This window comes from Pleurodeles waltl, chromosome 1_2, assembly GCF_031143425.1.
Source record: "Pleurodeles waltl isolate 20211129_DDA chromosome 1_2, aPleWal1.hap1.20221129, whole genome shotgun sequence".
Taxonomy (NCBI): Eukaryota; Metazoa; Chordata; class Amphibia; order Caudata; family Salamandridae; genus Pleurodeles; species Pleurodeles waltl.
The window spans coordinates 1,206,315,598-1,206,329,522 of record NC_090437.1 but is presented as its reverse complement, the minus strand read 5'-3'; the positions used below and the strand labels follow the sequence as shown (position 1 = coordinate 1,206,329,522).

Below are 13,925 nucleotides of genomic sequence, written 5' to 3'. Positions count from 1 at the left end.
ATGATCTTCACTGGCAAATGAGAGAGTATGAAGGTTTACTGATATACGCGTCAATAATATAATGAGGCTTGTCTCATGTACTAGCTATGAATCTCCTGGGCAGATCTCGACTGGCTAGATGTCAATCACACTGCAGCTTTAGATATAATGCAGGTGTCTGGTTTACAACAGCCAATAGCGCTCCAAAGGCATCCTCGACCGGTCTTTGCAGCAAGACCAACAATCCAATGCAAACCACTAAAACCCCTGGACTGAACAGACCACTTTGTCATCCCTCAGCATCCTCACAACAAACCAAGGTCAACCCAAAAGAGAAGCCCAAACCTTTAGATCCTTCAAAGACTTCTCCACAGACAATCTAATGTTTGAACTAATTTCTTACCCTACCAACTCCATGCTTGATACTCACACTGAAACAACGTCAGCAATTTTTTTAAAAACTGTGTAAACATCCAGCGTTAAGCATCCTGGTACTCTACAGACAATAAACAACCAATCCGCAGACTGCAATTGGAAGAAAAACAACAATCTTGATGACCTCACGTTACTCAAATCCATACATCTCATCACATCTGCCAAAGCAAAGTACTGTATCAAATGCATCAACGAAGCCACCAACAAAAGAAATAGTTACTTACATGTCACTCCAGTTCTCCAACATTGGCATATTTTATACATTCACATGCTTAAATCATTCTCAGTTGTCTGGCTTGGAATCTTGCAAAGAAATATATGACATACAATATTTCATGTAAAAGGGCCACCTGCCTGAAACAACACCGTTTGTTTAGTAACACACCCACCTCATTTGACAGAACCCAGACTTCACCCAACAAGGTAGAAGCTTAAGCACTCCCACTTCCCCTAGAGGGCACCGTAGCTCAGATTTTAAAGAACAAGTGTGAGAATAAAATACAATGAGCCTCTGACCAGGGAGACGGGAGGGTCGCACGTGAATATATAAAATATACCAATGTGGGAAACTGGAGCTACAGGTAAGTAACTAACTTCTTCTCCAACACTGGATCTTTTAAATATTCACATGCTTGAATCAGATTTGCAAGCAGTACATATTATAGAGTAGAACAAAGCAGGAAGCAGGCTCACCTTTAATGAAACAGGTTTCTCAGGACTGTCCCCACTGCTGCATCAGCTTCTGCGTCCACGTCTAGGCAGTTATGCTCACAAACATATGCCTGCTCCTCCTGGTGGCTACACAGTAGATGTCTTTCAAGGGCACCCTAGCATAGAGTGCTGTAGTTCAAGTCATGCCCCTGGTGAAAAGCGCCCTAACTCTTCCATGGAGAAGACGCTTGGCTTTGGCATGACAGAAAGCAATACAGGATAAGAGCCAACAAGCTATCTCCAATTTGGACAGGGCTTGAGAAGGGTTTATCTGATACAGATGAAGACCATTATTCCTGCAGCAGACACAGAATTGCTCCCTCTTAGCACTTACGTCTTACTGGTCGCTGAAGCATGAGCCAGAGACAGAATCTGTCTACACTCCTGTGAGAGATCCAGATGGCCAAATTCTAGGTGATCAAGTACCATGCTGTCAAGTTCAGTGACTTGGGACCGTGTTAAAGAATCTCTCCCTGATGTCTGGATAATATGTGAGATGCACCTTCAAAGGAACAGCTGGACGTGGCGACAAATACAGTAACTCACTGTACCAGTACTGGCAAGGTCACGCTGGAGCAATGAGGATCAGAGTAAAATGGTCGTTCTTTGCCTTGGGTATCAGGGGAAAAGGAGGAAAGGCATAGGCAAATATCTTGGACCAACTGATCGAAAGAGCATTGCCCACTGTCCCTGGGTGCCAAAACCTGCATGAGAAGCACAGATATTTCTTGTTGTTCGTGGTGGCAAACTGCTTGACCCTCCCTGTGACCCTCCCCTATCTGTTCTAGTTGCCACTAGTGACAAGCCACAATTTGCTGGCTGAGCATATCAGTCTGATTGTTCTAGCAACCTGGCAGATGTTCCAGAGCAATGTCCATCCTGTGATAAATGGCCCAGTTCTACAGCACCATACTTTCTTTTGAAATGATCTTGGACCGTGTTCCTCATTGCTTGGATATGTAAATCATGGATGTTGTGTTGCCTGTTCTGATTAGGACCGGCTGACCTTTCAGTCTAGGATGGAACACTTTTAAACCTCCTCTTAGAGTTCCAACACATCGATGTGGAGCTTCTTCTCTGCATCTGACCATAGGTCTCTGGTAGAAAGTTCTTGCAGGTGGGCTCCCCATCTATCCATGAACGCATCTGTGGTGAGTAATAACCTTTCTGTTATTGGCAGAAAAGAAAGACCTGCTTTTTGATTTTCTGGAATTCTCCACCAGAACAGAGCTTGTTTCAAGTGCCTTGTTACGTGGACCACATCTTCCCAGGAGCCTTTCACCTGCTTCCACTGCAAATCCAGGTCAAATGAGACCTATACGTGATGAAATTATACCTATCAGGGACTTGTATTCCCTTGCTTTGACTGATTGCTTCCCAGCAATAGTCCTTGACATTGTCTGTAACTTTTCCACTCTTTCTGCCTATGGAAAGACTTTCCCCAACTGAGTATAGAGTATTGCTCCCAAAAAATGGGATCTCTGTTTGGGGTACCAACAAGAATTTGTCCCTGTACAAATTGAGAACGATGCAAGCATTGGTGGAATCCTTTGCTTTTTGTTCTGATGGCACTTTGACTAACCAGTTGTCCAATTACAGGAACACCTGGTAATCTCTCCTGAGAAAAGGTCACAACTGGAATGAGAAATTAGGTAAATATTCTCAGTGCTGATTGCAGCCAAAAAAGGAGCACTTTGAACTGGTAGTGCTGACCTGCTACTGAGAACCAAAAGGTACTTTGTGTTTTTGATGAATGGGTATGTGGGAGTAAGCATCCTGAAGTTCCAGGCAGATCAAAATATTCCCCTTCCTGCATCATCAACAGGACTTCTTGCAGAGTGAGAATCCAAAATTACTTTCTCTTTAGAAATTTGTTTAGCTATCTGAGATCCAGAATTGGCCTCCTGGTCTTTTTTATTAGGAAGAACCTGGCATTAAAGCTTGGATTCCTTTGAGATTTGGGGACAATTCTTATGATTCTATTGGAAGGAAGCATGAAGATTACTATTTGCAGCTCCTTCAAATGAAGATGATGTTCCTTTCTGGGTGGACAAACTGGGGGTCTTGGGATGAACTCCAATATATGGCCTGACTGAGCAATTTGTAACACTTATTTGTCTGATGTTATATATTTCTATGCAGAAGCAAAAATAGAAATCCCCCCCCACCACCACCCAAACATCTGAGGATCAGACTGAAAAGGGAAAGGAGTGTGATTATCATGTGCTTGTGAGGAGCCTCTCTTTCTTCCTGGAGACCTTCCATAAGTTTGACCTTGATTTTGATTAAAGGAGTAACCCTGATCATATCCAGGATGTCTTTGAAGATATTATGGTGTCCTTGACCTCCATACTGGCTGAAGCCTGTTCTGAAATTTTGTGATCTTCATAAGCCACAAAAAGTAGATGTCCCAATATTGTGATACTGCTACAACCCTGACACCCTTTCAGTGTCGGTTTTAAGGCCTGCAGAGCTTCATCGACATGTTTATCAAGAAGAGTTAACCCATCAAAAGGCATGTCTAAGATTTTAGATATGGCATGAGTATGGAAGGCTGTTGATTTTAAACAGCCTTGTCTCCTTAGTACAGTCTCCCCTGCCAACTGGCGAAAAACTGTCTTTGAAGCATCAGTAATGGAGCTATGTCATGCAACATCTGGCGATCATAATGACCTAGAATCACCAGTGCATTCGCGGTCTTAACTGAGACTGCTGCCATAGAGGGAATTCTCTGGCCCAGGTTGTTAATATGTTTGCTATCCTTAACTGTGAAATAAATTACTTTGTGACTGGGGCCATGCCTATTCTTTGAGCCGCGAAGCAATGACTAAATCTGGTCTACTACGAGTAGTGAGGCAAGCTGGAGCTGAATCTGGGGCTTTGTATTTCTTTTCCAGAAGAGGTACAACAGCTGGAACAGAGACAGGTGTCTTCATTAATTTCAGACCTTCTGAACAGACATAATCAAGAAAAGGAACAGACTTAACGGATTTCCAAGGTTGGACTTTAAAGGCATAAAGAAAACATGGTTGATCTACAGAGGTCATTGGAAGGCTCAATTTCATGGCAACTCTTTGAAACAATGAATGAAACTTAGAGATATCACCTGTGGCAACTTGTGGAATCGATCCATTGTTTCCACTAGGGACAATAAAATCTCAGCCATCATCATCTCTTCCATCTCAGTCTGGTGGTAGTTCATCTTCGAGTATGTAGAAGAAGTATGTAGAAATAACATCATCCAGGTCTTCTCCAAGGACTGATCCCCTTGGAGAAGGCAGCAGCAGTGATGGCTGCCTAGAAGGTGGAACTGGTAAAGAAGCACGTTGACGAGGCAGGAGGATGAGATCTGCAGTTAACCCCATATTGGAATTGTTAGATTCTTTTAGAAAGTTATTGCAGAATCCAGCTATCATTTGTTGCAACATTGATAGGAAGGCCATTGGCACTTGGACCATGTCAAGCTCTCTATATTATCTAGATGGTTTCTGCCTTAAATCCATTCGAGTTCTTTCAGACTTGTACTCCTGCTGGCACACATATCCACTGCAGGACTCCTCATCGTCCACTGCGTTGTCTTCAAAATCTGGGACAACTCTCACATCCAACTGCGTTGCGCTGCAAGCTGTCAGTGAGGCACAATCACTAGCCTCTTGTTCTTGATCTGACTGCAATAATTGTACTGGTAGTACATCCATCACGTACATCCATCAACCTTAAAGGTGAAAAAACATTTGCTCCCATGTTTTTAATTGACTGTGTGGTCTCAGCGATAATGCCGTTGATGGAATGGTCATCATTGACTGTGTATTCAACGTCAATGGAATGATTGTCATCTACATGCACAGCAGACAGTGCCACCAGTGACGATATGATCGTCGCCAGCATGTTCAACACTGACAGTGTCATTGACAGAATGATCAGCGTTGGCAGGTTTTAAAAATAGATCTCTTCTGTCAGCCATGGTGACAGCTGCTTGTCAGACCAAAAGATCTCCCTGGCCCAGAAATTGTATCAAAACAACTCATCGTACAGTAGTGCTGAAGACAGGGGTGATTTTTGCAGACCAAAATGGAAACCTTGTCAGGTTCACTGAAAGGTTCGAGCAGATTTTTGACAGGGGACTCCCTCACACCTGGCATGAGGAAGAAATCTGAGCTACGGTGCCCTCTAGGGGAAGTGGGAGAGCTTAACCTCCCACCTTATTGGCAGAAGCTTAAGTTTGTTAAAAATGAAGTAGATGTGTTACTAAACATACTGTGTTGTTTCAGGCCTATGGCTGTTGCACACAATATAATCTAGGTTATATATATTTTTACACTGTATACTGCTATTTTAATGTACTGGGGATTCCAAGCCTTACGACGAGGAATTATTCAAACATGTGACTATATAAAAGGTCCAATGTTGGAGAAGTAGAACCACAAGACAATCAGGAACTGCATCACTCTTCTGATGGGCTCATCTATTGCTTATGTCACTTAAAAAGGAAATACCGTTATCCTCTTCTTGTGAAAAAATAAAGAAGATCCGGCACATGGACAATATCAAGTCTGCTTCATTAAGTCCACTCTTTCCCACATAATCTCACAATGGTCATCCTTCAAAGCCCTATCTCTTGCAGATCTTGGCGACAAACAACTCCCTCACAGAAGATGTCTTACCGTCATCCTTCATCAAAGCCCTCTCTGGGATTCTCCCCCACCACTACTCACCACTATCAATGCCTCCCTTACTTAAGGCATCATCCCAGAAGCTCTGAAGAAAGGCCAGATCCACCCACTCCTAAACAAGCCTACACTAGACCCTGCTGACCTTGCCAACTCCCAACCCATTACTCACCCATCAGTAATCTGTAATACCATTGAAAAAGAAAAATAGGTTTAACTCTAAGAACATATTGATGTTAACCATCTCCTTCACCACCACAAGCCTGACTTCAAATAATGTTGCAGCACATCAGAGGCTACCTTATTCATCACAGACAATGGCCTGCTGGCCACAAATTGAGGACTCTAAGCTGATATTGCTAGACCTCCCACTGAGAAATACTGGTCTTTTATTGACCAGGCAGTGACAGGAGTCCATATTTGGAAGGTGCCCTGGATGGAAAAGAAACATCGACCAGAGGGTGTATATCTCCCCCCCTGTCCTGCAGGCGACAGTGGAAGCATGGGACAAGGTACATGTTACGAAGGGGCTATCCACATCGATTTCCCCACAGTTGCCGCTCATCGGCAACCCAGACTTTTCTCCTGCGATGAGCATGTCTGCCTTCACACTCTGGCAGGAATCAAACTGCAAGAGGATAGGCGATCTCTTTGCTGAGGACGGAGTCAGGGACTTCAACCATCTTCGAACAGCATATGGGCTCCCAGGAACCGCGTATTGGCAGTATTTCGCAGTCCACCACCCCCACAATACGCCCCTCATGCGAGTCAACCCCTCACACACTATGAACAGAGGCTGTTGACTACAGAAAATGACAAACGACTCCTGTCCGATATCTATGCCTTTCTGATGGTGCCAATTGCGCTCCTTGCAACCCCAGCGAGGCGTAGGTGGGAAGCAGAATGCAAACACACTTTCACAGATAGGGAGTGGCGTGACGTACTTCACCGAGCACGAGTTACAGCACATGCAACAAACACCAAGGAAATGTTGCTGAAAATAGCCCATTACATGTATTATACACCGGTGCAGATGGTCGGGTGGGGTGTTGCCGTGGGTACGGACATGAGGGACCACTTACTCATATACTGTGGCATTATCTGAAGATTGCCTCCTTGTGGCGCCCAATCCTCCAGGCGTTTGACGAAATCCACAATACTAACATAGCGCAGCTCCCCAGCTATGTTCTACTGGGCCTCCCCAATCCCCTCATGTACCCACTACAGTCACCTCAAGGCCGGGCTATGACACTGGCTCTAGGGGCAGCAAAGATCCTACTACTCTCCCGCTGGGGGTCTGAATCCATTCCTACACATACCGATTGGTTACATAAACATGGGGCCCATATATTCAATACATGTCAGAAGAATTCAGGTAATTGTCCTGCCCGTCCCACCTCCGATTGTCACCCCTACAGAACCACTCACTCAAAATAATAAACACCTCCCTAACACGAAAGTCCCGGCAATACTACACGTCCGAGGCATACACATGGAACAGGGAAGCATCGTATATGAATACTGTGAGCTTCCCGCTTCTTCTTCTCTTCCCCTTCTTTGACCCCTCCTTTCCAGTTATTCCCCTCCCACCGGCCAGTGGTTGTAGGTGGGTGATGTTGTATTGTTGCACCTTAAATTCAATAAAAGATTTTAAACTTAAATTTTACCATTAACTCTGTTAAGAAAATTTAATTTGAAATATACATTCCACAACATGAAAACGTGGAGAGGGAAACTTAATATTGTAAACTTTTACGGTATGTAAAATATTTTTTTTACCAAGTTATTCATATACTGCTCCTATTGCAGGTGAAAAAGATCAGCTTACCCACAAGATTATGAAAATAAAGGTTAAAATTTATGTTGTGGGTGAAAATATCGGTCAGATATTGATAGACTGTTTTTTCAGAACCTAGGTACCTACTGTACGCTGATGAGGGTGATTTCCATCCAAAGATCATAATCTTTGATTTACCATAATATCTCTAAGCAACCTGCATTAGTATTTGCACTGAAACAAGACTATAAACACTGAAGACCAATCACAGCCAAGTCAGTGACAATCACATTATCTGCATATAAAATAATATCTATGTTTTTATTTCCATTAACAGGAAGTGATACACCCACAGTACTTACATTGGATAAGTCATAAAAGTGTAAAGAAAATAACACAGGAACTAGTAGACAACCTTATTTCAATACATCAAAGGGAGAAATTATTTGTATAAGACCATGATCAGACCCCATAAGTACCTGGTTCCAAGTGTCAGAATAAGGAGAAATTAATGCACTCTAGAGTTTTTCAGGGATTTTTAACAAAGCCAACTAGTGCAATCAATGTTTTTGTCAACCTTATGAAACGCTGTAGTATAACACATTTCTCATATATTAATTGAACTGTTGTGATACTATCAAGGCCAAAATGTGTTTTTGGAATCCTATTTGTTCCAGAGGAATTATTTTCTCATTTTAAGCTCAAATATGGAGCTGTCTGGGTAAAGACATAGGGAATAATGTGCCAAACAGCTCGACTATGTTTTCAGCTCTAAAAAGGATCTCTTTTTAGGAGTTCAGATGGTTTTTCTCCCTTGCCCAAAATCTGAACACTTATCGAAATTATAGTAATTGAATTAAACGCTTCCCTTTAATCTGAATTTTCCTTTAAGAGGGTGATGGGTATCCCATCAGGGCCTTTAAAGCTCCTGCTTTGCTGATTAATAATTTATTTATGTTGCAAGATTGGAAAGGAGGACATTCACTAAGTAGAAGACCTCTACCCCAGTTTTTAGGGTTCCCAACATAAGCAGATGAGGTCCAGGGGCACACATTTCAGAAGCCCACTTCTCTATATTTTCTGTTTGTTCTCTCTTGAGGAATCACTTTAAGAACTTAATTTCTTTGGTGAAAGTTTAATCTATTTTAAGGACTTGAGAATGTATTTAATTTTGGTTTGCATACACATAGATCTTCAGTACAATAACAGTCATTAGAGCAGTACTTCTTATTGCTTTGGATAGAATTATAGGAATTATCTATTTTTGCATTTATTCATTGATCATATACGAGTAGCAAATTAAACACCTGCAATATCTCCATCCCAAGAGAATTATGCATTAAGTTTTGTTTCACTGTTAGTCTGTTATAAGGCTGGTGTCTGAAATATTTGGGCCAGTATATCCTACAATCATTTTTAGCAAGTAGTAATTCCTCCCCTGGACACAACCTTAGGCTACTGTGAGGGATTCTACTTCTATAGTCAAAATGATTCTATTATGATCATGCAGATCAATCTTCACAACTATCAGCTTTCAAACATACAGATACAGTATTTTAGATGGAGGCAGCATAATCTATGGTAGAGCTCCCCAGGGATGTGGAATTCCTATCGCCCGATGCTCGGGACATATTGTTTGGGGTCAAGGGCAACAAGTTTTCATGTTTATTTTGTCCTTGGGACAAGTAGGCCCAACCCCTGCAGCACAAACCCTTTGGCTGCCAGTTTACGGAGAAGGAAACTGTTTGCAGTTAAGGTAATATATGTGTCCATATGTTAATGCTGTTGGAACTTGTTTTTATGGTTCATTAATGAAAATCCTTCATTATTAGGGTGTGCGCTGTAAATAAACGTGTTAAGGTCACACTGCACTACTGACAGTGGTTACAGTTAAAAAAAAAAAAAAAAAAAAAAAGTGTACATACCTTTGAAAAGTTTAACAATATGAGGCTACGTATGATGCTCCCAGAATGCTCTGACTAGATGCAAATGTTTGTAGAAGCTTGTAAACAAGTGTGATGATTCTTCGCTTTCAAAATAAAATGTTCAGAAAAAAATGCAAAGTAGGAGAAGAAAAAAAACGTTCGCTACTATGAAATTTTAGGTGCTATTTCTTTGAAGTGTCATTTAGTAAAATGTGTTGATGCATGCTAGTATTTTTAAAAAAATATTCCAAATGGAAAATCAGTGTAACCATTTTCAACAAGATTATGGGAAGAATGAAAATAAACAAGCACTGGCAAAACCAACCAATCCAACATTTTTTGTTAGTCTTTTGGTTTCATCAATGGCTTTGTAACACTTTATTGTTGTGGGAGCTGCCAGGCCCTCACCATTGTAACAAACATTGGCAAAAGGGAAAAAAAAGTTTTTGGTGTGAAAAAAGCACACATTGCCATGGCCCTACAGCCCCCCTCCATGGGGCCCCCTCACCACAACACCTGCCCTGAGCCTGGAGAGGGGGGGTTCCATGTTTTTGCAGGGGTGGCCTCTCCAATATGTTTCATGTGGAGGAGCAGAACGCGATCACTCACAGTAAAGCTAGTCTATAGAGAGAGAAATAGAAGTTTAATAAAAACAAAATGTCTTTGTTAACGCCAGACCTAATTAGGGACTCAATTCTTAAAGAAAGCCACAAAAGTGCACCCATGGTGAATGTCTTTGAATTAGTGGATTTCATGAATTCACAAGAACTTACAGAAGTAGACCAGAAAATCATACTTCTAGAAAATATTTGTGAACTGTATTCTAGCACGAGCAAATATGCATGTGTAGATTTGCTCATGTGAAAATCTTTTGAGTGTTTACGAGTTCACTTTCCCTCCAACCTCTATTTTCCAAACCATGGAAAAATTTCTATTTCTGTCATTGTCAGGAGTAAATTTCCAACCTTTCTCATTATGGGAAAAGATTAGAGAAGAGCTGGCAAAAATCCTTAAAACATGCTAGTTAGTAGGTTTGCAGACTCAAAGGCATTCCCAGCACTGGAACTATTGCTTACTGCTTCCTCCAGCCCCAGTATGTAGATCTGCGGAAAGGTGGCAAAATAAGGAAATTTCTATATTAGGGACTGAAATTGCAAGAATTCAAGCCCTACTATTGTAGTAGATGTGGCATAATCAAAGAGGATAGTATTAGACCTTAGTCACCACACTACATGGCACCAAAGGGACAAGTAGATTTTTTTTACAGACAAGTAGATATTTTATTAATTTCCACACCCCTGGCTCCCCTTTCTGAGCGGGTGGCGAGCGAAATCCCCTACTTCATCGTTAAATCTAACGTCACCCTAACTGTAACCTCCATCCTCAACAATAATCCTAACCATTAACCCTACTCTTACCTGTGCCTCCATCCTTTCTCCTAACTGCTTACCATGATTCCGACTTCATCCATTATCCTAACCATAACCCCAACTCAGACTCTAATGCTAGATCGATCCATTGCTTATCTTTACCTTGATCTCAACCACATCACTTACTCTGACCCTTCAACATCAGTTTTTTAAATTAATGTAACAGTATGTTTAAGTTTAATATAAACAAGACCTCAATCTATAAAGCAACCAGTTTATTAAATATGTTTTAAGCACATTACTTTTTCAATTTGCAAAGTTCAAAACAAAGGGGCTATTCTCCAATAATCCTTATGTCTCGGATATGGACAACTCATGCAGACCTTTCTGAAAACAGGATAACTAGGATGGAGGAACTGTGCTTGTGCCATTATGGCATTTACATACTTAAGGGGATACTTTTTTCCTTTTTGCAGCAACTCTCTTCATGTTATAACAGATCTTGGCGGCCAAATACTTGCCCAAACCTCAGTCTGATCATACCACAATTAGTAACAAGATAGGATGAAAATGGAAAATTTACTATTGGTCGAAAATGGATTATTTTGCTTCACCTCAGAAATCATAACCTGGATATTAATGCCAGAACAATGGCAGGATTGAGCCTTGATTGCGGCACAGTGTTTGAGGCCATCTTGTGAAGGAAACTGGTCTATCAATTGCAAAGAGCTCACAACATGGCTACACCAGTCATTAGCTGTTCTTCCATTTGCTCAGTGCCGCACACTTCATAGGAGATGCTTACGATGATGTTCACTGCAAATATTTTCTTATAATCAGGTTAATCAATCAGTGATTGAAGCACTTAAAAAGTCTAATTTATCAATAATCAACATAAAACTTCAACATCAAGAAAACAAAAATAGGCAATGTTGCACATCAACAAGCAATGCTTCTAGATTTAATGTCAGCTATCGCATAGTATATCCAAATGTTTTCAGTACCTGTCTCCGTTCTCTGCGTGACAAGGTGTGGCCTCTTAAAATTCTCCACAGCATTCTTGCAGCAATCTTTGTGTCTATCCACAGCAGTCGAAAGCCATGATAATAGTGCTTCACTTCTTCTACAATCCTCTGGCCGATTGACTTTTTAACCGTTTCCACCTCTGTTGCTGGGCTGTACACAGGGCCTCCTTCCTCAAGTTTCTTGTTTTTATCCTTCAAGGATTTAAGTGATTTTTCCACCACTGAGTCATCACAACAGGGACGGGATGAGTGCCACCACCGTACTGAGAGGTACTGGGGTCTGACAACATTCAGGCCAGTCAGAGAGGTGCATGGTCCAGGAGAAACTGAAGACCTAAAGTACATTCGTTCTGACCCATTAACACAAAAACTATAAAAATCCCTTGATTTGGAGGAAATGTAAACAGGCTGGACACTAGTGCAACTTCTGAGAGGAACATACCTGCAGAAACAAGAGTGACAATTATTTTTCCGTCAAGAGAAAATAAATAAGAAAAAGCACATAATTGCACAAAGATATGATTTTTTTCATTTCTTATAATGGTATTTTTTACAGTGTGATGCCAGTTTGCTGTTTAAATACTTGTTTTCACTAAAAGACAGTCGCATTAAGTTACTATTAAGCTAAACGTACTGGTCCTAAGGCCAAAGAAAAGAAGGAAAAGGGGACTAAATGAGATAGCTACTGCACAGTGATCCACTTTGGGGTGCTCAATCAACAAACTGATTTAAGAGAAAACCTACAGCCTCTGGTTAAGAAATCTCACCAACATTTATATTTCTTATTGATAATTACAGGTGTTTTTTAAACACTCTGCAGCACAATGATCTTCTGGAAATACTATCCATGACCCTCCGCTCACTTGTTTGTCATGGATCTATATGAAAATAAAGAATTCCAAAACTCAAGAAAGCCATTACAAATAACCAAAAATAAAGGAACAAAAAAAATATCACAATTGTTATTAATATGAATTGCTAAAAAGGGTAGCCGGTCATCACTGTAACTCGGTGGCCCACTGGTAGACGGGCTATCAGGTCAAAAGTTTCCACTAGCAGAGAACATGGTGTGGTAGAACCGCTAATTGGCAGGGAAGAAGCACCAATTTAGGGAAGCACTCCCACCCGACAAACTCTAAATTACTCCTAAATCTTATTAAGCCTTTTAACGTGATGTCTTATGGTCCCACTGTATTACGCTACCATTACATCACACCAATGCCACCTACATAGTATGTTTTTTTAGTCTACTTTAACTTATGTATAACAAATTGGGTGCAGGATATGCCCTGCACACTGTCCCCAGAATACCAGTCACCCAACTGATTAGTTTTAAAAAATATATAATAATTTAACTTGTCAGCGAAAACAAATGTCCAATATTACTCGTCCTTTCTGTCTTCATGAAGTGGTTTATTCAAATATAAACACCAATGGTGCCAATATTTTCATCTCCATTTAACATCACAGAAATCCAACTTTATTACTCAATAAGTTATAAGAAACAAACATCTCTCTAGCTCACAGTTAAGTAAAATAATTACAAGACATAAATCTGCAATATTGTGACCTACTTTTAACAATGTCCTCAAGAATGCAGAAAATGTACTTGGTAATTATAGAAATAATGCAATGGCGGCTTATGCTATGAGGTTCACACATCCAATAGGTGATCAGAGTAGGGGGATTCAAGGTTCTGAAATTTCAGAGACTGTGCCAGTGGTGGTGCTCTCTTGGAATCGTCACCCTGCCACCACTGGTGAGTAGTCCAACCTAGAGAAATGTCCTTGCATGGTGAACTCAAGCAAAATGGTACCGAAGCACACAATACTCTTGTTCACCTTCACTGTTGACACATCATTGGATTGTGTGTTTATCATAAACTACTGACATGTATTGTGTGCTTTGGTACCATTTTGCTTGAATTATGTACAAGTGCTGGTGTTTTGTCCTTACTCTAGTTTTAGGATTAATCTGGAAAGTATATCTAAATTAATTCTGAAGGGTTTTACTGCCCATACGGTACTGACTTA

The 13,925-nt window shown here is 41.0% G+C and overlaps 1 protein-coding gene across 1 annotated transcript in view; it reads right to left on the bottom strand.

Moving 5' to 3' along the window:
- The window catches only part of LETM1 (leucine zipper and EF-hand containing transmembrane protein 1), a 309,671-nt gene that overhangs the window by 275,591 nt on the left and 20,155 nt on the right, over positions 1 to 13,925 (bottom strand). Inside the window, exon 3 of the mRNA XM_069203864.1 lies at positions 11,872 to 12,334. Coding sequence (XP_069059965.1) covers positions 11,872 to 12,334 — 463 coding nt within the window. The remainder of the gene's footprint in view (positions 1 to 11,871; positions 12,335 to 13,925) is intronic.